Here is a 22813-nt window from a genome sequence, read left to right as displayed (position 1 = left end):
TGTCGCAACCTGAGAGGAATAATAAACGACGGGCGAAGGGTCAAGAAATGAAAACGATGTAGCTTCTTCTGCAAATATCAGGTGCTATCAAATGGTTCCTTTCCTTTATGTTTATATGACAAACAAAACTGTTAGGTAATTCGTTTGTGCAGTTTTCTACTGTTGACCGTATGTGTTGGCATGTTTGATGGACTTTGAGACTGGACTTTGGGAGTTGTTTTGGTCTGAATGCTTGTATTGTTGACATGATCAATGATTGATTTTAATATAATTATTATTAATTAATAATTTCAGTAAAATGGGGTACGCAGCGATAGGAGGAGCACGAGGACACACTGCACTAAACATTGAAGGTTTACATTTTAACACTCATCGATAAAATGACCATCGATTTACAATATTGATGATTTATTTTAACCTGTTTTTCATTAGAATTTGCGACAAGATTACGTTTCACACATTTTTTTTGTTTTTGAACATGGAACGAGGTGACCCACTAATTGGAACATTTACATTCCTCGAACCTTCTATTGATTCTTACAAGTGCAATCCGATCAAGCCAAGCCACATAATAGCATAATGTTCCACAATTAGATCTTTCCGCCTTTCCGATTCCAGTGCCTGTCCCTGTCACGACTCATCACTCACTGGCAAACGATAAACACGCCAGTATAAGTACATAATTGCCGTCATTTATCACGGGTGCACGGCACACCGGGGCCATTTTTCACTGCCACGATTACCAACGGCCAGACGACGTTCTGCGTTCCGCCACCACCCACATCAAGAATTCACCAGCATAGCTTTCTTGGCCTGTGTGTATTTTTCGATTTTTTTCTTACAATCAATCGTTTATGTTTGTTTTATGCAAATTTTAACGATCGCAAAAAAGCTCGAACGCGAAACAACAACACACACGATCGCCCACCCAATCCCGTTTCACCCAACTGCGCTGGCCATCCGGTAAGCAAATACCGTTAATCTCGGTCCTCTGCCTCCCAGTCTCGCGGGCTGCCATTGAACTTGATCTTGGCCAAAGCGATCCCTCGCGCAACACTCACAACGCAACGCTCCACTCACGTGCAGACACTTACCCGGTCCAACTTGGACGACGCAAAATTCACTAATAAGCTGTCCAGCCCGACGGCGCAGCGGTATTTATACCCTGGCCGATCGGAGGTCTTGGTGGACCTTTTTCTTACGTCTTATATTCCTGCCCGATGGGCCCCACGGAGACGCATTCCCCTGGGCCAAGGGGCCCGATTATCGGGAAGGTATCGGTTTTGTGTTCCCTGTTTGCCTCTTCTTCGATTTTTTGCCCATCAATGCTCGCCAATCGGAAACGGGCTGGCCGGTCGGTTGCTTTGGGCCACGATGGGCGATCGCCGCTTCGGTATCGCCGGCACTTACACACAATTACATTGGCTCTCTCAAATCACCCCGCGCAAAGATTGGACGGGAAAGGAAGCGCAGCAGCAGTGAGGATCTCGTGCGTCTCCACCCCACAGGATCTTTGAGGGAGCGAGCAGCAATACCGGTCCCGGGGATGTGGCGGTCGAGTGCCGGTAAACTGGTCCATTTTGGGACCTTTACAAACCGGCTCGGATTAGCTGTGGGAGCGCGAAGTGGGGGGCTCGTTTCGTTATGACATTTGTAGAATGTTTGTTCTTATTTGGCATTCCCTTGCAGATTGCAGGTTCTTCTGGACGTTCGCTGGCTCGGGCGCGGAATATGTCCATTTAGTTGTGTGACCCTCCCATCGATCTTGCTTCAGATGTTGCGGGCGCTCATCGATTCATACAGAATTTCAATCACGCCGTACGCCCCTCGATCGCTAGGTCGGTGCAGTTGCATGATTGCACATTAAAATTCTAAGCAGCACAGTAGGAAAGAATGCTCCACGGAAGTGCCATTGAACGCGAAGAAGTGCGTGGGTTTTTATATGGAATAATATAGAAGAATATGGAAAAAATGTTCTCAAACGTTTAGAAACGTTTCAGTGTTCCCTATGGTTGTGTACATATTGAGGAATTTCAATGGAAGTCAGATCTGAATAGAAAGTGGAGCGTAGTTTAATTTTCATTTAGTTTTCATTCATTTCATTTCACAAATCCAATTTTTGCAAATACAGTACAAATCTCATACCCAGTGTAGGTCATCCTCGATTAAGGAAAACAGAGATCCTGATACTTAGACTGATGGCACAATCATATTATGTTATGATAGAACATTAAGCAAAACGACCAGGCTATCCCTATTGTAATAAATAAATACAATCCAATAAGTACAAACCAGGTAGATCGATGAAATAAGATACGTTGAAAAAGAATTGTTTCAAATGTGGCTAATTTGATCACACTGTAAGTTTAAATATCAGTGGAATGTTTTAATTAGTCTTCTTTGCTCATAAGACACTTTTAATTTTGCTAGAGTTCGAACAATATAAGAGAGTAATCGATAAACTAGGAGTAAGTAGCCTAAATAAAGCCTGTCTCAGACCGCGTCCACACGGCATCGTAGCGTAGCGATTTTGACACTCCGTCGTAGTCTCAACAATTTTTTATGGCCGTGGCTAAGGCCTCTCGACCAACATTTCCACTACGACGGAGTGTCAAAATCGTTACGCTACTATGCCGTGTGGACGCGGGGTCATAGTAAATTGAGCCAAAGAAAGCGCGCTACTGCGGCGCCTCTAGTAGCATCAGCCTGAAACTAATATTTTTAGTAGTATTAATGAATAGTAACAATGAAGTTGTGAAAGTTTCAGACCTGTACTATTGTTTTTCGCTAAATGCCGTATAATGTAAATTGAACGACCTAAAATAAATCCGCACAAAATACTATAACACCAAGGCAACTGAGCAAATTGAATATACCAGGAACACATTAAAATAAAAAACAAAAAAAATGACAAGTATTTTTCTTTTGTACAGTTTTACATAAGGTTTGTTATAAAAATATGTTTTTACTATTTACGTGTTCCCTGTTCTTTTAAATTCACGTATTTTGTTTTTGTTTCCTGCATTAACGCCCATGTCGTGGAATGGGACTCCGTTTTCGCAACCTCCGTTAACTTCCTTTTGCCAAGAACATCTGTAACTGTTTCACCACTTTGTCTAAGACGAAATTTTGTGATTGCCCAGATTTTTTCGAAGGGGTGAAACTCTGGGAAATTTGGTTTTGGTACCAAGTGATCTTATTGGCCCAGTACCACTCCAAGACAACCTTGGAATAATGGCAGGTCGAAAAATCGGCTAAAAAAAGTACGTGAATTTATAAGAACAGGGAACACGCAAAAAGTAAAAACCTATTTTTATAACAAACCTTATGTATAACTGTACAAAATAAAAATACTTGTAAATTTTTCTTTGCTTTTATTATGGATTCCGGGCCTTGCCAATCTCTCCACCGGCGCTCCAGTTATTTGTGCGGATTTATTTTTGGTCGATCAATTTCCATTATACGGCATTTAGCGAAAAACAATAGTACAGGTCTGAAACTTGCACAACTTGATTGTTACTATTCACTAATACTACTAAAAATATTAGTTTCCGGTTGACGCCACTAGAGGCGCCACAGTAGCGCGCTTTCTTTGGCTCAATTTACTATGAGACAGGCTTTATAAGGTTATTCAAAAATATATTGGAAAAAACTATATTGATCTCTTCGATTGTCTTTTAAGCGGTTTTGATATTTAAAAACTATGCATAAAAATAAATCATATTGCAAATACTTAAACGGGTAAAACGGACTTATTATGGCCATTTAAATTCAAACGCTCTTCATGTTTTATAGCATCTGCTGAATGGCGTTGACAGATGAACCGGTAACTTCAAAGAATATGTGGAAATATCAAAGACAATTAACAGACAGGTCGGGTCAAAGCTGTTTTTTGCTCCGCCATTGTTGTGACAGTTGGTTAAAAAAGTGTTTACAAACATTTCCAGCATACTTGGGAGATCTCCGCTAAAATCTTCGCGAAATAGGTAGTTGATAATTCTAGATCACAGTATCCATGGTCTTGCGGATAGAATCTGCTCTTCTGTGTGAAATCATGGGATATGGATCCTTTTGCTCGCTGTGATTGCCGAAATAAAGTGTGTTGGTCTGCCTTATACGGAGCCTTCTTCCAGAACATATTTCGAACGCCTCAACTCTTTGTTCTGTTGATGAAACATACCAAATTTGCAGTTTTACCCCACTTTCTTCGCTGTTCGTGAGAAGTAAACAAAACTTTAACCAACTGTCAAAAATTTTCCCACGGTTTTCGGCTCGTTACATGGTATGCTGCGACCTGTCTGTTAATTGTCTTTGGGAAATATGTATCACATTGGGGCGTAAATTTGGCAAATTTTTTTTGTTGAATTTTGACGTAGTGATGCATGATATTTGTTTAGCTGTTGACAAGAGCTAGCGCATCGTCGCGTTTTTCGCCGTTTCTACACTAGGCATCGTCTAGAGCGATTTGTGCGCCTTAGATTAGTTCAACCGCCTGTCAGGCAACATCGCTTTCCGTGACGGGACGTCGCGCTGTAGTGTAGACCCCGTGTTATGTCAAAAGCCCAATCCTATGACAGTAGTGCTATGTCAAGTCATGAAATGTCATTTTACTCTAGACGACTTCTCCTTCTAATTTATACACCTCGCGTCATATCATCAACCAACTTCATTCCCGTGCAAACAGTTGACTAGATCGGACTTGCGATAAACCTCGACTCGAAGCCGCTGGCGTGTTAAAGACCAGGTAACTTAATAATGAAATAATATACTGCGTTAATCGTTGACATTTTCGTTTACCTCTCAGAATCAGATAATCCTACGGGATGTAAAACGGCAACCGGACTAGCCTTCCTCCATTTGATGACTTTTGTGAGAATGTATAATAGATTCTCCTGTTCCCAAAACCGAGCTGCAAAATGGGGTAGACGCAAAATGAAGAATATATAGTAATACAACGTGCCATTAGAAATAGAATGTGAAATAGATTTCCGTGCCCTTATCCACTTGCGTTTGTTTTTCGTTCGTTCAGAGGGAAAGAACCAACTCGCTTTCGTCAGTGTTGTTCATTTCGCATCGCAATTTTATTAGTTATCATGATGATGGAATAGTGTTTTACTCACTATTTCCTTTTCCTCGCTAGAGGATTAAAGAATTGGTACAATGACCCGGATGCTTCGGCTAGAGAAAAACGGGAATGGAACCGGGTAAGTCTTTGCTTTGTCGCCCCCCGTCCCTCGCCGGTCCGTCCGACTGTTATCAATGCATTTTGGCTGTTATTCGGTAGAACAATAGACAAGGGATTCCAAGTAAAAGAGAATTACTGGTACAGCACGCCGAGGTATGAGAGAAGGGAGCGTACCGAGGATTAGTGGTTTTGGTTCCAGCTTTACAGTTAGTTTCGATCGGTCCGGATGAAACATCGGTTGTCCCGTGCGTTGCGTAGAACTCGCCGAAAACTGGCAACCGCTGATACAGCAGTTAAGTCTGCGCGTATGGTCGAATGGTGGTTAAGTTAAGTAGTTACGGTACACAAGTGAGCTGCCATGTATTTACAACAATCAAATCTTTTCCAAAGTCCAAGGTAAAAGTTGGGCCTCCTTTCCCAGAAGCGATAGATCATGTTGTATTATGCACGAGGTACGGGGGTGGGGGCATTTGTGTTAACGCAGATCGTGAACTATTTTGCTGTTCATGGCAGTTTTAGGTTCGACAAAACATGCGCCCTCCACGGGAGCACGATAATACCACGAAATCGGCCGAGAGGTGTATTGTTTTTCTTGTATTCTTAACGTTAATTCATTTGCTAGCTAGTTGAGAATGCAGCATTTACCGTAGCGGTTGATCAATCGATGTGCCTTTCACGTCCATACCCCCAGGGGATTCATCATTGTCCCGAACGAAATTGTACTCCCAACCACAAGGATATGGCACAAGGATTTACAGTAGTTTTTTCTCCATAAATCGTTACTTTTTAACTAATCAACTCCATGATTTCCGCCACCTGCAGTTCGGGGAATAGTAAAGTCACTAGCGCTCAAGAAAACAATAAATTCAAACTAAACTAATTACGTTGAAGGCCATGAGAACCGTGGTATACTTGTGATTATTCGTTTGTTTTTTCTGTCATGATGTTCGATCAAAGCCAAACCGGAAAGTGAAACAAATGTTGCAAACAGTAAACATAGAGAACATTTTCCTCTACACCGAGTGTCGTTAAGTGTTTAATCGTGTCACAAAGTATCGTCCAGCTGGCGTCCGACCCATCTAATACTGTAAGTATTCTTCTAGCCTCCATCAAATCGCATTTACTGAACGGTTTCCCCCCGGCAGGAAGCCGCTATTTAGAATATGTATACATATGCAATCTGTGTAAAGTAAATAACACGTCCATTTCCACAAAGTCGTTATTGCACACCGCGTAAGTTTTAAGGTGCTTTCCCCTTTCCAACTGGTTCCGTATCGTTTACTGTCCCTAATCAATCCGCGGAACTTGCCCTCTTCCCAAACCCGGCCGGTTATGTTGGCACTTGTACGTTAAATGGCATAGCATTGCACTATCGATCCGTGGCAAGTAGTGTGTCATTTTTCTGTACGTTACTTACGATGTAATAAAGTCAGGTTTGCTGCCTGGTTCGTCCGTAATTGTCGCACTATTTCACGCCATGTAACGTTTAACCTATCCTTTGATCGTACGTTCGTTTTTAAATTTTACTACTTTTGTTTTGTCTTAATTGCCAGATTACGATCTAAAAAATGAAAACAAAAATAAGAACACCATCTAGTAATGATATTACTTATACCATCCGATCTGCGGATGCATCGCGTGCAAGATGTCCCTGCCGGGCATCGCTTGTTTCCACGTGTCCTCACTGATATAATGATTGTTTCCCGTCCGTCGATTCCGACACTTGCTTCTTATCAACAGTTAAATTGGAAACTGACCGTTAGTAGTTCTTAAAATTCCTAATGCCGTAAAGTTAAGAAACGGAAACTTCTTCGGAGCAGAAGCAACGAGTACTGTGTATATCAATTCATTCCAATTCCGTTCCCTGGTTCGATATACTACCGCATTTCCCTGCCCGGGAAGCTTCGATTTATTCCGTTTGGCCTAACTAAGGGCACAGCAACGGCGTGGAGTTAGCAGCGCGTTTCAAGGATCGGCTCGTTTATCTTCGAATGGGAAGCCGTCTTGCGCTGGGACGCCTCGCCAAGTCCACCGATGCTTCCACCGATCGAGCCCACGCCGAGGCTGCTGCCGCTTCCGCCCATCTTTTTATTGCCCCCGGGCACACCGGACGACTGTTGGTGCTGGTGCTGTTGCTGCTGGATCGTATCGTTGAGGAAAGCCGGCGGTGACGGAAAGCCGGCCGAGTGGCTGTACTTGTTCATCTGCTCGCTCAGCCGGCGTATGTTCAGCTGCAGCTCGTCGTCCTTCTGCGAGGGCGTCGAGAAGCTGTGGCGCGGCTGCAGATGGTTCGGGGCCAGGAGGTTGAGGGAGGCCTTCGCCATCGGATCGGACGTTACACCACCGCCCGCCTGGTGATGATGATGGTTGAGCTTCTTCCCCGGTGATTGCGGCGTGGACGAAAGGAAGCTCAGTTTCGGAGACGGTTGCTTTCTTGCCGTCGGCGAACCGCTTCCGTTGTAGCTGCTGAAGCTACCGCTGTTGCTCGTACTGGTGCCGTTGTTGTTGTTGTTATTGTTGTTATTGGCGTGTCCATTCAGCGTCGAGTTGGATGCGTTCTTCTCCATCTTCGACGGCGGGGGAACGGGCGACTTGCCTTTGGCCGCTATCGATGAGGGCGACTTGTTCGAATCGCCGGATCCACCGGACGGAGGCTGCTGGAAGAAATCCTCATAGAACGAGGGTGACTTGGAGCGCTGCAGCTTCGGGCGGGTTATCTTCTTGCGCGCATTAAATCCCGGAACCGTCCCGTCCACCCCCGGAATGGTGAGCGTCTTCTCGATCCGACCGAGCGATTGCTGTTGGCAGAGCTTCAACGATGGCAGCTCGCAATCGTCCCTGCTGGTGTTGGTGGTGCTGCTGCTGGCGGTGAGTGATTTGGTTTGATGCGTTAGAACGTTCCGTTTCCTTCCGGTTCCCTTGCTTCCACCACCACCACCACCACTCGCCGGCAGGTTTACATTCGAACGCCAAACCCACGGGTCGGTTTGTTTCATCATGCAGTCGAAGCGCGACGATCCTTTGCCATACGATTTGCCACTGTTGTCGAGCGTCTTCGATTTCTCCTGCTTGGAGGCCGGTGACGACGAGTTGCTGGCCGACATCCTCGTCCAGGGATCTGAAGGGACGTACACGAGGCAGCTGGTGCTTCGGTTGGTGCTACTGTTGGCGTTCAACTGCAAGCTACTGCCAGCGCCAGCTTCCGATGCCATCGACGGTGGATCACTTTTCGCGTCCTTGCCATACACGCCGCCGCTGTCTTTCTGCGGTGGCGGCACCTTCCGGGTGCTTCCATCATCCTCGAACTCCTCGTTCGGTGACAGCTTCACCGAAATGATGTCGTTCTCGTCCGACACCATTATCGAGTGCTGGTGGCGCACGGGAGGGCGCGGCGAAAGACTGCGGGTGTTACGCAGCAACCGTGGCGGTTTGCTGTCCCCCAGCGAGTTTGACTTTTCTAGCGTCCGCTGCTGTTGATGGTCGGGCGTTTTCTGCGGTGTCAACTTCTGCGGGCTCACCTTCGGGCTGGGCGCGTGCTTCATCGGGCTCGTCGCCACGTGCCTGCTGCCGGCGGCACTGCCCGAATTGATGCTCAGCGTGGACAGCCGCCGGTAGTGGCTTTCCGTTTTCGGCGAGCAGTTAAAGTCGAACTTGGTGTCGGTGGAGGCTTCCATCTTCGGGCTGCGGCACGTCGCTTCCGTCTTGAGCGGGCTGTTCGATTTGGGGCTCGTCGAGGCGTCCTTGAACTTGGACGAGTTGTGCTTCTTCTGGCCCGTCGCCGGTGCCAGCGCTGCTCGGCCGGCAGCGTCCGGGGGGCTGCACTTGCCACAACGGCGCCGTCCACCATCAACCGCCGACGGGGAGTAGAGCCCGCAGGTACACTGCTGATCGGCACCGTTGGCGAACAGATCGAGGCTCTCGGTGCTAGCGTTGCGCTTGGTCGGTTTCTTCTTACCCGGCACATCGCACTGCAACTGGTACGGGTTCTCGTACGATGCCAACTCCTTCCGGATGCTGCTGCTAATGGTCGAATGCGACGGAGGCGCGTGTGGCTGGTGGTGATGGTGTTGGTGGTGCTGGTGATGATGGGTGCTATGGTGACTGTGAGCCACACCGGTCTTCGATCGTTCCGACCGACTAGATGATGCCGATCCTGCTTTGTTGCCACAACTGCAGCCGTAACTCGTGCTGCTGCTGCCTGTTGTTGGCCCGGATGGCAGCGAGTGCTATAAAAGTTTTTCACTTCCACTGCTCCGGGCGGATGCCGATCCGCCGGCGGTCGTAGCAGTAGAACCGCTTCCGCCTCCGCTGCTGCCTGTGCTGGCGCTAGCTGTCGCCGTTTCTTCCGTGGTACCGCCACGCTTGTTACTTCCTCCTGCCGCGGCTGCTTTGGTCGACGCTCGCTGGGGACTTTTGGTAGCCGCTGCACCGGCCGTCGCCCCGCCACCGGACGATGAGGCCAGCTGACCGGCAGAGGAAGCCTTCTTTAATTGTCAGTTGCCCAGCTCGATCGCGATGAATTTCTTTAGCCGATCTAGGTACTGATTGTACAGCTCCACATCGTTGTGTCCAGCACCCTGTGGAAAGAAATCGAATTCGAGTCACGTCTGGGATCGTACACACACTTGCTTCTGTTCTTACCTCGACCCACAGCGGCTCTACCGCCTTTGGACACTTTTCGTAAATGCTCAAACCGTGGGAAAAATCTATAACTTCGTCTTCCGTGCCGTGAATCACCAATACGGGTGATGTTATCTTGGACACCTTATCAATGCTACGAACAAAAATAAATTGATTAATAGGGTTTCATAATATCCTCTGGAACAACAGTGCGTTTCGTGTATCATAAGAGTCAAATTGCTATAAATTGATGTATATATAACCTCAACTGTTTAGTGGCTTACGCGCGTTTGATTCGTACCTGGGAAAAACGTCGAAAAACCAAGTCCGCTTCGTGTTGGGAAAGGCCACCCTCATCCCCGACATCAGGGGCGAGTGTAGGATCACAGCTCCAACCTCGTACCGGGCCGCCAGGTCGACGGTCGGCACGGTACCGATGCTCTGCCCGTACAGTATGATGTTCTCCGGGCTGACGCCGAACCGCGTCCGCAGCGAGTGCCACGCCGCGTCGATGTCGGCGTACAGGTTCTTCTCCGACGGCTTGCCCCCGCTCATGCCGTAGCCCGAGTAGTCGTAGCTGAAGATGTTGCAGTTGATGCGCAACCCCAGCCCCAGGTAGAAGCTGCTCATCTGGCCCAGGTCGACGGCGTTGCCGTGGGAGAACAGGAGCGTGTACTTGGCGTTCGGGGTGCATTTCACGTAGATGCAGGACAGCTTGTTGCCGCGGGAGGTGCGCGTGAAGAAGCCCTCGATGTTTTCCTTCTCGCGCTCCGAGTACGGCCATTCGGCGCGCTCGTTGAAGCTAAGCAGGTACTTCGCCTTCGACTCGTCGATCGGCGTCAGGTTGTAGGTCGGTTCCGGCGGCAGGAAGGCAAGTTTGGCCGCTATTCGCCCCGGAAACGGCGGGCAGCAGAACAGGCAGCAAAGTTCACCGAAGCTGAAATCGAAAGCAAATAACTATCAGGGATCGACTTCTGAGTTTGTCACATATTTCCAAAGTAACCTTGCATGAAACTCAAATCTACTGCGTCGCAACAGTCGCGATCCATTATACAAGGCCGCTCATTGCCTAACCACCGCTGTTAACAATCAGCAGGCTTTATGATCGTGTATTCGATCGCGTTAATCTAAGCAGGCAATTAACGCCTCGGTGCGAACTCTGGCTCCTACGTAGGCACAATTGTCGTGGGGAAAGGCATAACTTTTCCAATCCAATATGCGTGAGAGGCATTAATCCGACGAGAAGCAGATTGCTTTATTTTTCGATACGAGGTGGAAAAAAGACCTAATCGATGATGGACACTCCAGACCGGCTCCGCAAATAGACTCATATTGCCCGATAAAAACCGAATGCATTACAACTATCAAGGGCCCATGCATGGCGACTTGTAGCAATTAGTACGATAACACTGGAGTGTAACGGGGTGGGAGGGATGGCAAATAATCGATAAAAATGATACCGGAAAATAAATCATTTCCTTTCCGTAACCCCAATACTCTTTCCCTCGTGTGGCATAAATGCCTTCTACCTTATGCCACCCGTCGCCGTCCCCCCGTTGTCCGCTAGAAGACTTACCTTAGTCCATTCATTATTATGATTATTGATGTTCCGCTAGTCTAGTGTCCAAGTCTGGCAACGATTGCATCCACACAAATTGAAATTAAAAAACGAAACAAAACACTCAACTCTCCTCTTCGTTCGCCGACTTTCGCAATGGTATCCTTGGTGCTTCGTCCTGCTGCTTTGTGTTCAACGTGTGGGTGCACTCTGGTCGTAGCAGGCTTTCTTTTTTACACAACCGCCTGCCCGGATGGCTCACTTGTGTCTGTTTCTTTTTGGTGCTTTTTGCGTATGCTACAGCCACCTAGTTTATTCTCTGTTCCTCGCATACACAGCCTCTTTACGTCGTACAGGTTGCCTTTCGACCTGTTCGTCGCCGTCGTCTTGAAGATTCCAGGCGTAACATACAACCAGGATACGGAACGTCTCGAGTCTAGGCAGCGTCCACCGGTTGCTTTTTGTCTTTGTGTTTGGTCTGTTTTAAGACGACGCAACAAAGTATTGGGCTTTGCAGTACTACGGCTAGATGCGCGGACCAAAACACCACCGTCTGGGACCGTGGCACAATCTTGTTGACTCGCTAAGAACACGCAGATAGCACGGCAATACGCGTTCCGAGAATTCACGTAAACCAGTTTCAGTCTTATCTCGCGAGCGTTAGCTCAAATGCTCTACCTTCTCACGTATAAGTTTTAATTAAATCGTTCCATCGCCACGGAAAAAACAAATCCTTCGTTTGATTGCGCTTTGTCTGCTACCGATGTGTGCATGTGTGTGCATGTATGTTTGATTTTTGTCTTGTAAATTACTATTTACGTTTGTGCGACTTTCTTGCTTTCTTTTACTGCAAAGCAATTCGAACGGTGATGTATACAGTCGACGATTCGGAAAAATACACAACAACCAGCAATATCCTTGTGCTTTGCTATGGTTCTAATAATTCTACGACCAGCAGACACTAAACACGACTGCAGCGGGACTACTCTGCATCTGCACAAAGATTTTTCACCTCACCATTTGTGTACCGTGTTTCAACTAGCTAGCACTACAATTTCCTTCGTTGCGTTTTCTTGTTCAATATATCACTTTGCATCCGACGCAGGAAAGTCTGCCGTGTTGCAGGGTTTTCGCGTTGTGCGCTCGGTTGGGTATTTCTACGAAGCAAAAGCTAAAAATCGCATCCCAAACCGATCGGAGACGCGGTCAATAGGCAGTCTAGTAGAAGGGTCAAATCATTCCATGCATTTTGACAAGTCGTCGAAAGGAAAATTCATATGCCATTAAGGAAGGTTTAAGTTGTTGCTCAGAATCTGACATAAGTTTTGACAGTTAGGTTTCCTTTGTTGATTCTTCGAACGACTGCATAAATTATGTTCAAACTGTATCCATGGGTGGCGTTAAACATTTTTCGTCCTTACCAGATCTATCGTTCATTTGGTTACATCCGTTTTAAAACTCTGCCGTTTTGTTCTAGAGATGTCCTAATTTTGTGTCAGCTATCACGAGCTCATACAAAAAGTCCCCTCGAAGTTGTATTTGAGCGGATTGGTTGTTCGATTATCAAGAGAAATTGAGCTTTAATATTAATTATATTCAATTTAATCTGAATTAATAGTAAGCAAAATACCATGGAACATAACAGGTACTCAACTTTCGAATAATCCGCAGTTTCTGCACTTTAAATGAAATGTGGTAACCTACCCGGTTGACAAAAATTCAAATTTTTTGCAGCTGTCATGTAGTACCAGCAAGTTTTTCCATGGCAGATTGCTGGGACTCTTGCTGGAACTACATAGTACCAGCAACAATGTCAATTTCTGTCAACCGGGTATTTAATTCATTGATCTTGCTTCGTGATGTTGACTGATTCGGTATAACACGAAAAAATTGTAGCATCGTATTTCACAGCCTTTTCCTCATACCAAATGGGCTTAATATCGTGTGTGAAGAAATAATTCACCAAATCCAATGCAGCTATCTATAAACAATCAGTGACAGTAAGGTACCCGATTTCTGAAGCATGGTGGTTACTTTATCGCTTTTGAGACGACCAGACTGTGTACCCTACCAACTAGAGGTAGAGTAGTAAGGAAATTTGTGACATTTTACACTAAACACAAAGATACATACCTGCTTCTTGCCGTGTTATAGTAACCTTGTACAATCTGAATTCGATTTTTGTCGTTACGCAAACCGATTGCGTTTAACGACAGGGATGACGGTTTTTGTTAACAAAATAGTTGTACTCAGAAAAGATTCTATTGAATCTAACTTTAGTGGATATTTTAATCGGTTCATTCTTAGTTCTACTATTTTTTCTACATGTCACTCAATTGGAAACAATCTCTTAAATTCATTTAATCTTGTGTGATTTTTTATTAATTTCTTATTTCTTTACAAAGTATCCGTTACAAATAGGATTCTGTAAAACTAGATGTAAATGGCTCCTAATGTTTTCATTGTTTAATTTTAACATTACACATGATTATGCTTGCTATATCTAATTTCATATGGTACTTGGGACTTTGGTAATGATACAAATTTTCCATAGTTCTTAATCTATGGTACACATACCATATTCTCCGTTTATCACCTCGTCTTTTTGTTCCCTTTTTGCACAGTAAGTCCGTGACTTTGCGCATGGATCTATGCAGGAAGCGATAGTTATGTAGGTTTGCTTAACACTATAAAAAAAAGGTATAAAGAAGCCAAATTCTCGGCCTCTTCGCAATAATTTTAGGTGGAAACTTAAATCTATAATCCAGTCCTGCTGCTGCGTTAGCGAACGATTTGGTATCACACGTGATAGAAGCATCCTCAACGGTTTAGTGCGACGCAGACTTCGACTTCTTCTGCATTTCCATGTAGATCAGCGTAGCGCCAATGTTGATCCCGCCCCACTTCGCACAGTCGGATATCTGGAGTGAAGGATACAGAAAGCACCGATTAAGTTCGACCTCCAAAAGTGAACCTCCGTTTTACAGCAAGCCCCCCAAGCATAGCACATAAATGTACGCCACAAATTAGTATGTACACGTGTTATCAACGGGCGTACACGCTCACTATCGTGCACTGAACTGTATCGTTAAGTATCGTCCGCCACCACCAGAGCTAAGATAACATTACGAAATAATTTATAAAATGGTCTGCTTTGTCAACCTGAATGAATGTGAGCTCTCCGGGTGCACCGAGTCGTACAGGTCAGAAGTAGCTGGTGTTGGCGCCCTGCAATGCGTCCTCGAACCGTTTCAGTAACGCACTTACTTGTCGCTTCCGGCTATCCTGCGGCCGGTCGCCGTACCGGCAGAATTCGGAAAAGTGCTGACTGTTGTGGAACACCATCTGACACTTGGAGGCGTATTTTATCTGTGGTAAATTGAGAAAAAAAACATCGGAAATGTAGCTTAGTGTAAAAATAAAATTCTCGAAATTTTGCTATCTTTCGATACAGGGATGGGAGGACGGAGTGCAACGTCAGTTCTCACGTGCTTATCTTGCTTTATCTAAGGCTTAGCGAAAGATTATACAATTCCGAGAAAATTTTCAAAAATTAATCAAACGGTTTTCATGAAAGGTCTTGAAGAAACGGAAACTTTCCCCTCTCACCTGCGCTAGAATGTCCTTCTCCGGATGCGCCTTCTTCGTGCGGTCGGCCACGTTGTTGATCCGCAGCTGGTAGCCCTGCTGCCAGAGGCTCGGCAATGTGACGCAGTACACCTTCATCGGTTTCTTCTCGTTGTCCTTCATGCGCACGGAATAGATTTTGACGTTCTCAGCCGTCGGCTTGAGGGCTGCGCGGGAAAAAGGTGCAAGAATAACGCATATCGTGTCCGGGAGTTAGATAATGGTCGAGAAAAATAGCACAAACAACTGCACCGGTTGGTGCGGAAATTCTAGCCCCTTAATGAATGCCCGACTCTGGCGTCACCGATGATTACGTGCACCGGTTTAGAACGTTGGCCTCGGCCAGAGAGCGGGAGACTTGGGAAGGGGGGTCTCGAACCGGTTGCTGTATGGAATTGGCCGTGCCCCTTCTAGGCGGAATGAAAAAAAAAGACAAACGTAGCTCGTTGCTGTTATGGTGTGGACAAAATTAGCAGCTAGCCGCAAACGCCATTATTGGTTTTATTGATATCGACACCCGGCAGTGGATCGGATGGACCGCGGTGAACTTGCCATTCGTTGGACGAGCTGTCGCGCAGCAGCGGAGACATCATTCCCGAAGGGATGGGATGCGGTCGATCGTACGCCCACCCCCCTCAACAGCCAAATAGCATTGACCACCATGGTGCATGGCCTTTCGAGTTATTTCAAACAAACTCTTCTACGGCCGGCGGCCGCATTCCCCTGCTGCAGCTGTCTCCACGCGAAGACGGCCACACTATTCCGTGTGCATGTAAACAAGTTTCCCCCCCCCCGGCCCGTCTCCCGTCCCCACCACCGACACGGGGTGGGAAGGTGGAGATGGCGCGACAAGCTGCAGCGTCCTTCAAAATCCACACCTTTCGTTGCACGGTGTGCCGTAGACGACGCACCCTTGCCCTCCCCCCATCACAGCAGCTCCCCTTGGCCGTTACAAGTATGCGGTCCTGCTATTATGGTGACGTGAGCTAAAAATAACCCAACCCACCCTTCGACTCCCCTTTCCCGGAACGCTGCTCCCTGCCATCGACCAGTCGAAAACCAGTCCGATAACCGGTGGGGGAGGGGATGGGGACCCCACGATATACTACTGCGAACTCCCAAACCCGGTTTGATCAAGAACACCAACACACACACACACACACAGAGTTAGTCACCGAGATACGCCGCTGTAACACACATGGTGCAACGGGGTGCCGGTCACGAGAATATTCGCCCGAGAGGTGACCATAAAGGATGTTAAAATAATGGTTGGTTTTTTTTAAACATCCCCCACCCCCCTCCCAAACCCGCCGGAAACACTTACATTTTTTCGTCTCGATCGTTGCCACGCCGAACCACGACTCGCCAGTGTCCGTTTGGCGCACCTCGACGATGAAACCGTTCTCGATCACGGCGCAAAAGACGCGCTCCTCGCCGGCATCGAACCACTTGCTTTCGCGCAGCTTCTGCACGGCCACCGAGCTGCCGAAGCTGTTCCGGACCGTGCCGGTTCCGGTGCCAGTGGTGGTGGTGGTGGTGTTGGTGGTGTTTGCGCCGCCGGCCGACGACAGCCAGCTGCCAATGTTCAAACTGTTCCGCCTCAGGAGACCCATCCCGTGACCAGGTGTGGAGATTGTGGGAGGGTGGGAGAGTTGGGAGCAATCTGTCAAGATTCGTTTAAGATCTTCTATCGACTTGGGAGATTGTCTTTGCGGGTGCTCTTTGATTTTCCAACACTTTATTCCACCGCGGAAAGTCCAACGTTGGAGGGTGCACTTTCGAAAATCGCACTTAGTTCGTGAGACTTTGATTGTTTTTAGGGTAACACAGCACTTTGGAGATTTCTTCTAAGATCGGTTCACTTCACTTCGCAACGGTTGAAAGTTTGTCTCTTACTTCGAGCCGTTTGCAAATTTTCTCTTTCTAGCCAAGATAGACTAGACTTCATAAGCTAGACTTGTCCGGGAGCACGTCCACCTCGTACGAGCGCTGTGCAGTATCTGCGCGACCGTTCGCGCGACAAAGGAGTAGGTCAAGCCCGCCCGTTGGCCGCTGATTGTCGTGTGGTGGTGTGGTGGTGTGTGCATCGCGTCGCCGTCGCTACGGGAACGGCGGTTGCGGCAGTTTGAATCGCGACGGAGCGATGGACACGATCCACCACTACCACGATCAACCGTGGTGACATCCCTGGCGCCCTCGCCCACATCACTCCCACATTTGCAACTTGCACCCCCCATCCCTTTGGGGGGATGGGATTTTTACATCCTCCGCCCGACCCACCCCTTCCTGTTGCATGCTCGCTCTGCTTGTTGTAATTCCGTTGGTCGATGTACACTTTTTACGATTTGTTGACTCTGTTCTTAATAAATAACAATCGCGCTCGTGCGACGAGGAGGGTGGGTGGTGCAACGGGCATATTCGGTGCACTTAGAATCGCCCTAGCGGGGTTTACTCAGCCCGGCGCGAGCAAAAAGGCAGCAAGGGTTCGAGTACCCTTGTGTGCCTGTAAGAGGGCATCTGTTTGCGCAGCCCGACGCAAGACGTTGTCAGTTTGCCAATGAAGTAATATGGGCGGTCGTAAATTGTTGCCTCCCCGGTCTTATCAGCCGCCCTTTTCCTTCCGCTGGGGCAGTCGAAAGTGGGTGTGATGGCCGGGGCCGCGAGTCGGCCGACCCAGTGCACGACGCAATGGTTGAGAAAATTGTTAGTTTTGAAAGCATTTCATTTCGGATGTAGTCGCAGTTCCAGAAGAAGAAGAATCAACTTGGTTTCTCCCCTCCGCTAAATTTAAAGAACCATTGGCTAAGAACCAGTTAGTACTAAAATTTGAAGAAGAATCTGCGCATAACCTAAGTTAAATTGGTTAACTTCTTTAAAATTATAGCATAGCTCTGGTCTCTCGATTGGGAGATTTAAATAGTATCCGAGCTGTTTTATTGAATTCATAATTCAACTGAAAATTTAACTGTATAGTTTATATTATACAGTTCCTGTCGAATGTTTACAACATACAGTTACTACTTTTTATTCAACGTCTTGGCATAGTTTTGACCCATTAACTGAAAAGAAATCTCGTTTGGCGCCGACTCGATATTTGTTTTGATCCTCTGCAACGAGGTTTTGGAATTTTTCACATATGATGAGAAATGAGCAAGACATTTTGAATCGTGAAAATAGGGGCTGTACCTTCGCTTTTAGGTGTAGCCTAACATACCTGATTAAATGCTAACGTAGAAAGGTAGTCAAGTGCTTCTCAGATTGCTATACAAAATTAGTTTCAAAGTAGAAACAAAGTGCAGTAAAATAACACGTTTTCGGTTACGTGCCATATTGCATCCATCAAGCGAAGAAATATACCACCGAAGATGAAAGCGAGTGCAGTCAGCTTAATTGGAAACTCCGTTTAAAGAGTAGCACTAATGTGCAATGTGTAGAAAACTGTAATATGAGAAAAACTATTTGAATCAGTATTAATCTTGCTCAGTCTATTTCAATTGTTCGTTTCCTGATCTTATACTACGACGCAATAAAAGATCGGCGATGCAGTGAATGTGGGAGAGGATGAAAAGTCAGCCACATTCTTGCTGAATAAGCTGTAATGAATATGCAAAGTTGGGAAAAAAGAATAAAATGATTGCTTACATCACCCGGGCATTGAATTTCGATAACAAGCATGGACTTATCTGCACCACGTTCTATGTGACTTATCTCAGCCCATTGAGACGTATTAAAACCATACCTATTTTGGTGGAAAAAATAAACCACTGCAGCTCCTAATGCGGAGAAGAAGACACCAAACACGTCAACAACTTGCCATGCTAGAGGGGTTTCCGTTTGCGGATAAATATGTTTTGTGATCGCAAGGTAGCGTTGTTTACTTGGATCAACGAATGTGTTTACACGCTATTTTGAAGTTTAAGGAACAACCTTGTACGCGAAATATTGTGTTTTGGTGTTCATTCGGTGTCTTCTGCGCCGTCACCCTCTTCGGATTGATGGTTGTCCAAGCTACATCGGGCATTTTTTTACGGAGATCTAGTAAATACCACCCTCGCTATGATGATACCCTTTTTTCTCGATCCCCAGAGAACCGGCTCGAATCGGTTCTCGGGGTCACTATCGGCAATGAATGAGACTAAAAATAGTGCGTTCACGATTCCGCCGGGATTCGGTTCGTGCGTGCTTGCCGGTACGAAAGTCGAACCGGGCGAGCCTCTTTTGCGAATGGGAGATAGTCCCCCCGGCATTCCTTCATCCCTCCACCCCACCTTAGACTGACCTGGGCTACCCTGTGACACGAAGCTGACGCACCCGGGGCAAAATAACGTCAGCAGCGAAAGTTTCCGTCCCGGCGGAATGTGTGCTTATTCTCGTGATTTTTCGCTGACGTCGGTGGCGGAAAATCAGCACAGAAAACGGTGGGTTTTTGCTGCTTTTTGTACTATTTTTTTCCACTTTTGTACCTACAACCCAACCACCATCCCGTCCGTCCATCGGAAATTACGATCGACTATTTCGTATGTGCTAGAAGGATGGCTTGAGTTAAATCCGTTTGGCTTGGGGATTTCAAGTGTGGGATGGGATTTAATTTTCCCTTCTGCGCGGGAAACGCTGGCTTGTGTCAACAGTTTAATCAGAACCTACCGGATCGCCAAGACTTGCTCGTAAAAGATCTGGCGGTGGGTTTAGATTGTTTCGTAAACAGATTGTAAATTGCGCCTTACGATGTGTGTGCAGCTCCATGCCATGACATTGAAAGGTATTTTTGTTGTTGTTATGGGTTGTATATTTTAACAATGATCTTCAACCCCCACTCCGGTACGATCAATATCGATCTTTACCGTGCGGGGTTTTTTTTCTCCTTCCCCCGCACGGTCAATGTCGGCGTATGGCACTATTTTTAGAACCTACAACGTAAATGTGCCCCAACACCAGGTCGTTTCAGTTACTTAATCGCGCAGTGGTGTTAATCACACCGAAACGGGCGATTGCAGCATTCTGACCCGATGGCCCCCGGGGTTGGGAGGGGAATCATTTCGTTGTTGCATCTTGCCTCTCGAGTAACGGACGAGCTAATGCGAAGCGGATCGACCGGAAGAAGGGTGGGCCGGGGTGGTGCAGCATCAAAACAAACCCTCCCTCCCACCCAACAACACCAACCACCACTCGGTGGTCGCACGCGTTTTCGTTCCCTTCGCTACGTCTCGAAGGTGCTGGGGCGCATAATTTCGTGCGGGTTGACGACGTGACGGTTGGCGCGACTACCAGAGCCAGCCGGTCCCGTCCCGCACTCGGTTGCAGCATGCTGGCGAGCGTTCACACCAACACACACGGTCGACCGACAACTTACACGACGCGCGACATGCCACGGCCTATGTTGCGCTGACCTTGCGCTTATGGTTTTGTTTATCCGAAACTTGGTCCGGGGAGAGATAGCGATAAAAAGGGCGGAACCGAAGAAGTGGCACATCAGGAGGCAATGGGTGTAAGGTAGGGAGGGGGATGTAAACACGGGGGTGGTAAATTTGTAACTGGTCCGCACTCGAGAGAAGTCGCATACGCTGGACGCTGCCCGGTTCGCCAGTCCCACTTACGACCGATTAGCGCCGAGGACAAGCACGAGAACGTGATGGCGTCTTTAGGGGTCCGGTCTAGGAAAGGTGTCAGTCCGGTTGAGAAAACAATTCGCCGATAGCGGGTATTTTTTCACACTTTATCTCGCTCCCTTCTGACACCTGATGGAGCGATTGTTAAGTGGACGCTGATTCCGCCCGTCCGTCCGCGTCGGAATCGATAAGCCGATGGGCGCTGGACGACGCGCAGGAGCGTATGTGTCTCTATCTGATTTATTACAGCAGTCAGTACTGCTGCATTTGTTCGGAGCCGGACGGAGTATTGTTTTCTTGAAGACGAATTTCTGTTTTATTTTACCTCTTTTGAATCATACGCCAGTTTCGGGTTCGGGTACTACGCAACGATGATTTGAGTTGATAGAGGGCTTAAAGTGCTCAATAAACGTGAAGCGTGAACTTCAGAGTTTCACAGGGGGTGAGGATGAGTAGTGAGATTCAACGTGATTTGCTCGATTTTTACAACCTACGGCGGTAGTAATGACGTTTCTTCAACACCTCACGCCTTTCTTTGAGATAGGGCCATACCTTATCGTTTTGCGGGATTGTAGTATCAACTAGTAGAAATTGTTGTTAACTTTTCGACAATAACGAAAAAATCTTCTATCTGCTACAGTAGCAAGGTAAACAAATACGCGGAATCAATGACCTCATCTAGCGATAAAAACGGACGATATGGCTTTCAGTTATCTAAATCCTCCTAACAAGTATCAGTTCGTTATCAGCATTTGAAACTCTTGGATTTTTTTTGGCTTAGTTCAAGTTCTAATATTATTTGTTTGACGGTTAGAGACAGTACAGACAGCGCCCGTTAAGATAATCTAATTTTAGTTCATCATCGTCACGTGTTGTGGAACAATTTTTAGTATCGCAGAAAGCATAACGTACGTATTAGGGGTTGTTTTAATTTCCTATTTTTTGTTATCGTTTACAAATGTAAATTACTGCATTTTCAAATTTCATATTAAACCGCAAATAAAACATCTCCTACGGTTTGGTGCACCACTAGGCACTTGCGATCGTTCGTAGCTTTTCGTCGGTTGAAAGCTTCGGATTCAAGTTTAGTTCGAAGCTTTCAATTGCTTAAGCACTCTGTCCACATCGTGTGAGAATTATCATGAGTTTAAACCATGCATCCGAGTATTCGCTGATGCACCCTCGGATAAACACTCGGGTTATGAACTGAAAAACGTCTTCTTCGCTTTTTGCACTCTCATCTGTTTCTTTGTTAATATCTTTCATTGCAAGTGAGCACAAACTTGCTAATGTTGACGTGGAAATGGCAATCGCGCAATCGGCATACTCCCTTGATTGTTGTCCATTTATCACTCGCTGTAATGGTGGTTGAGGCGCGAAACGCACACATCGATGCCCCTTCTTCCCCCCACGGAGGCCTTCCCCGTCCGTTGCACACATACACACGGCGCCTTCCTGCGTTAATCCACCATCCAACCTCGACGTGACAACCCGTATCCCCGTTTCCATCTGACCCGCGCCATTCTCTGTTTATTTATTCGCGTTCCACTCGCAAGCCAAGATCCCGCGACCAACGTCGTTTGCTGTGGCTACTTTATCTGGAGTGGTTATTTCCCGGGTGTTGGACTTATTTCGTTCTTTCTTTCGCCAGCTTCTTTTAACACTTGCTGCTGGTGCGTTGATTTCGCAATGGCAGTCGTTTCCGTCGCTAACGACGGCGAAGAATATCCTTGCGGGCTTAAAGCTGGCCTCTCCCCGAGCGTGCGGTTTATTTATTGCACCAGGGCGGAGTTTGTTTCAATAACGAGAAGTGGACTCTTGTTTTTCTCCGATTTTACCATTGCACTGTGAACGCCCATCTTTGTGCAGCGAAGTCCTTAAAACATTTGAGCAAAGCCATTCTTCGCTTCACTTGTTGGTCGTGTAAATACTTCCTTTATTCACATTCAAATTGCTTTCAAACAGCATGCGATTTTCAATCATTAACCCAAAAGTTGGTTGCAGAAATAAATTCTTTGGCTGCTTCTTTACGCAAATATTTTGTTTGACGATCACGAAGGTCCTCAAGTGGTCTTCAAGTGAAGTCAGTTACCCGGGGTTTCTTGAACTCGCCCAAAAGCATCGAGAGATATCCTGAGTCAATGATCCACTTCATTTCCAACCCAGCGTGATGTGCGTGAAAGCCATCTGGTTTCAAAATGCGACCATCTTGCCCTG

At 46.8% G+C, this 22813-nt stretch overlaps 3 protein-coding genes across 3 annotated transcripts; all 3 read right to left on the bottom strand.

The window, feature by feature from the left end:
• Positions 1 to 5078: 5078 nt before the first annotated feature.
• LOC131272783 (RGS domain-containing serine/threonine-protein kinase A-like) lies at positions 5079 to 9411 on the bottom strand (the record flags this gene model as incomplete). Its single annotated transcript, XM_058274641.1, has 1 exon — positions 5079 to 9411. A coding segment is annotated over one exon (2274 nt), but the record flags the coding sequence as incomplete, so codon positions are not given.
• On the bottom strand, positions 9310 to 12539 carry LOC131260148 (alpha/beta hydrolase domain-containing protein 17B). Its single transcript, XM_058261821.1, has 4 exons — positions 11382 to 12539; positions 10107 to 10742; positions 9827 to 9959; positions 9310 to 9762 (listed from the first exon to the last, which is right to left on the bottom strand). The coding sequence occupies exons 1-4, from the start codon at positions 11393 to 11395 to the stop codon at positions 9679 to 9681; spliced, it is 867 nt and encodes a 288-aa protein (XP_058117804.1). The 5' UTR covers positions 11396 to 12539; the 3' UTR covers positions 9310 to 9678.
• Positions 12540 to 13739: 1200 nt separating this feature from the next.
• On the bottom strand, positions 13740 to 16648 carry LOC131260153 (uncharacterized). Its single transcript, XM_058261826.1, has 4 exons — positions 16315 to 16648; positions 14973 to 15157; positions 14631 to 14732; positions 13740 to 14284 (listed from the first exon to the last, which is right to left on the bottom strand). The coding sequence occupies exons 1-4, from the start codon at positions 16601 to 16603 to the stop codon at positions 14192 to 14194; spliced, it is 669 nt and encodes a 222-aa protein (XP_058117809.1). The 5' UTR covers positions 16604 to 16648; the 3' UTR covers positions 13740 to 14191.
• Positions 16649 to 22813: the final 6165 nt, after the last annotated feature.

Source organism: Anopheles coustani, chromosome 3, assembly GCF_943734705.1.
Source record: "Anopheles coustani chromosome 3, idAnoCousDA_361_x.2, whole genome shotgun sequence".
NCBI lineage: Eukaryota > Metazoa > Arthropoda > Insecta > Diptera > Culicidae > Anopheles > Anopheles coustani.
The sequence above is the reverse complement of the archived record's forward strand: the minus strand, read 5'-3'. Positions and strand labels throughout refer to the sequence as shown.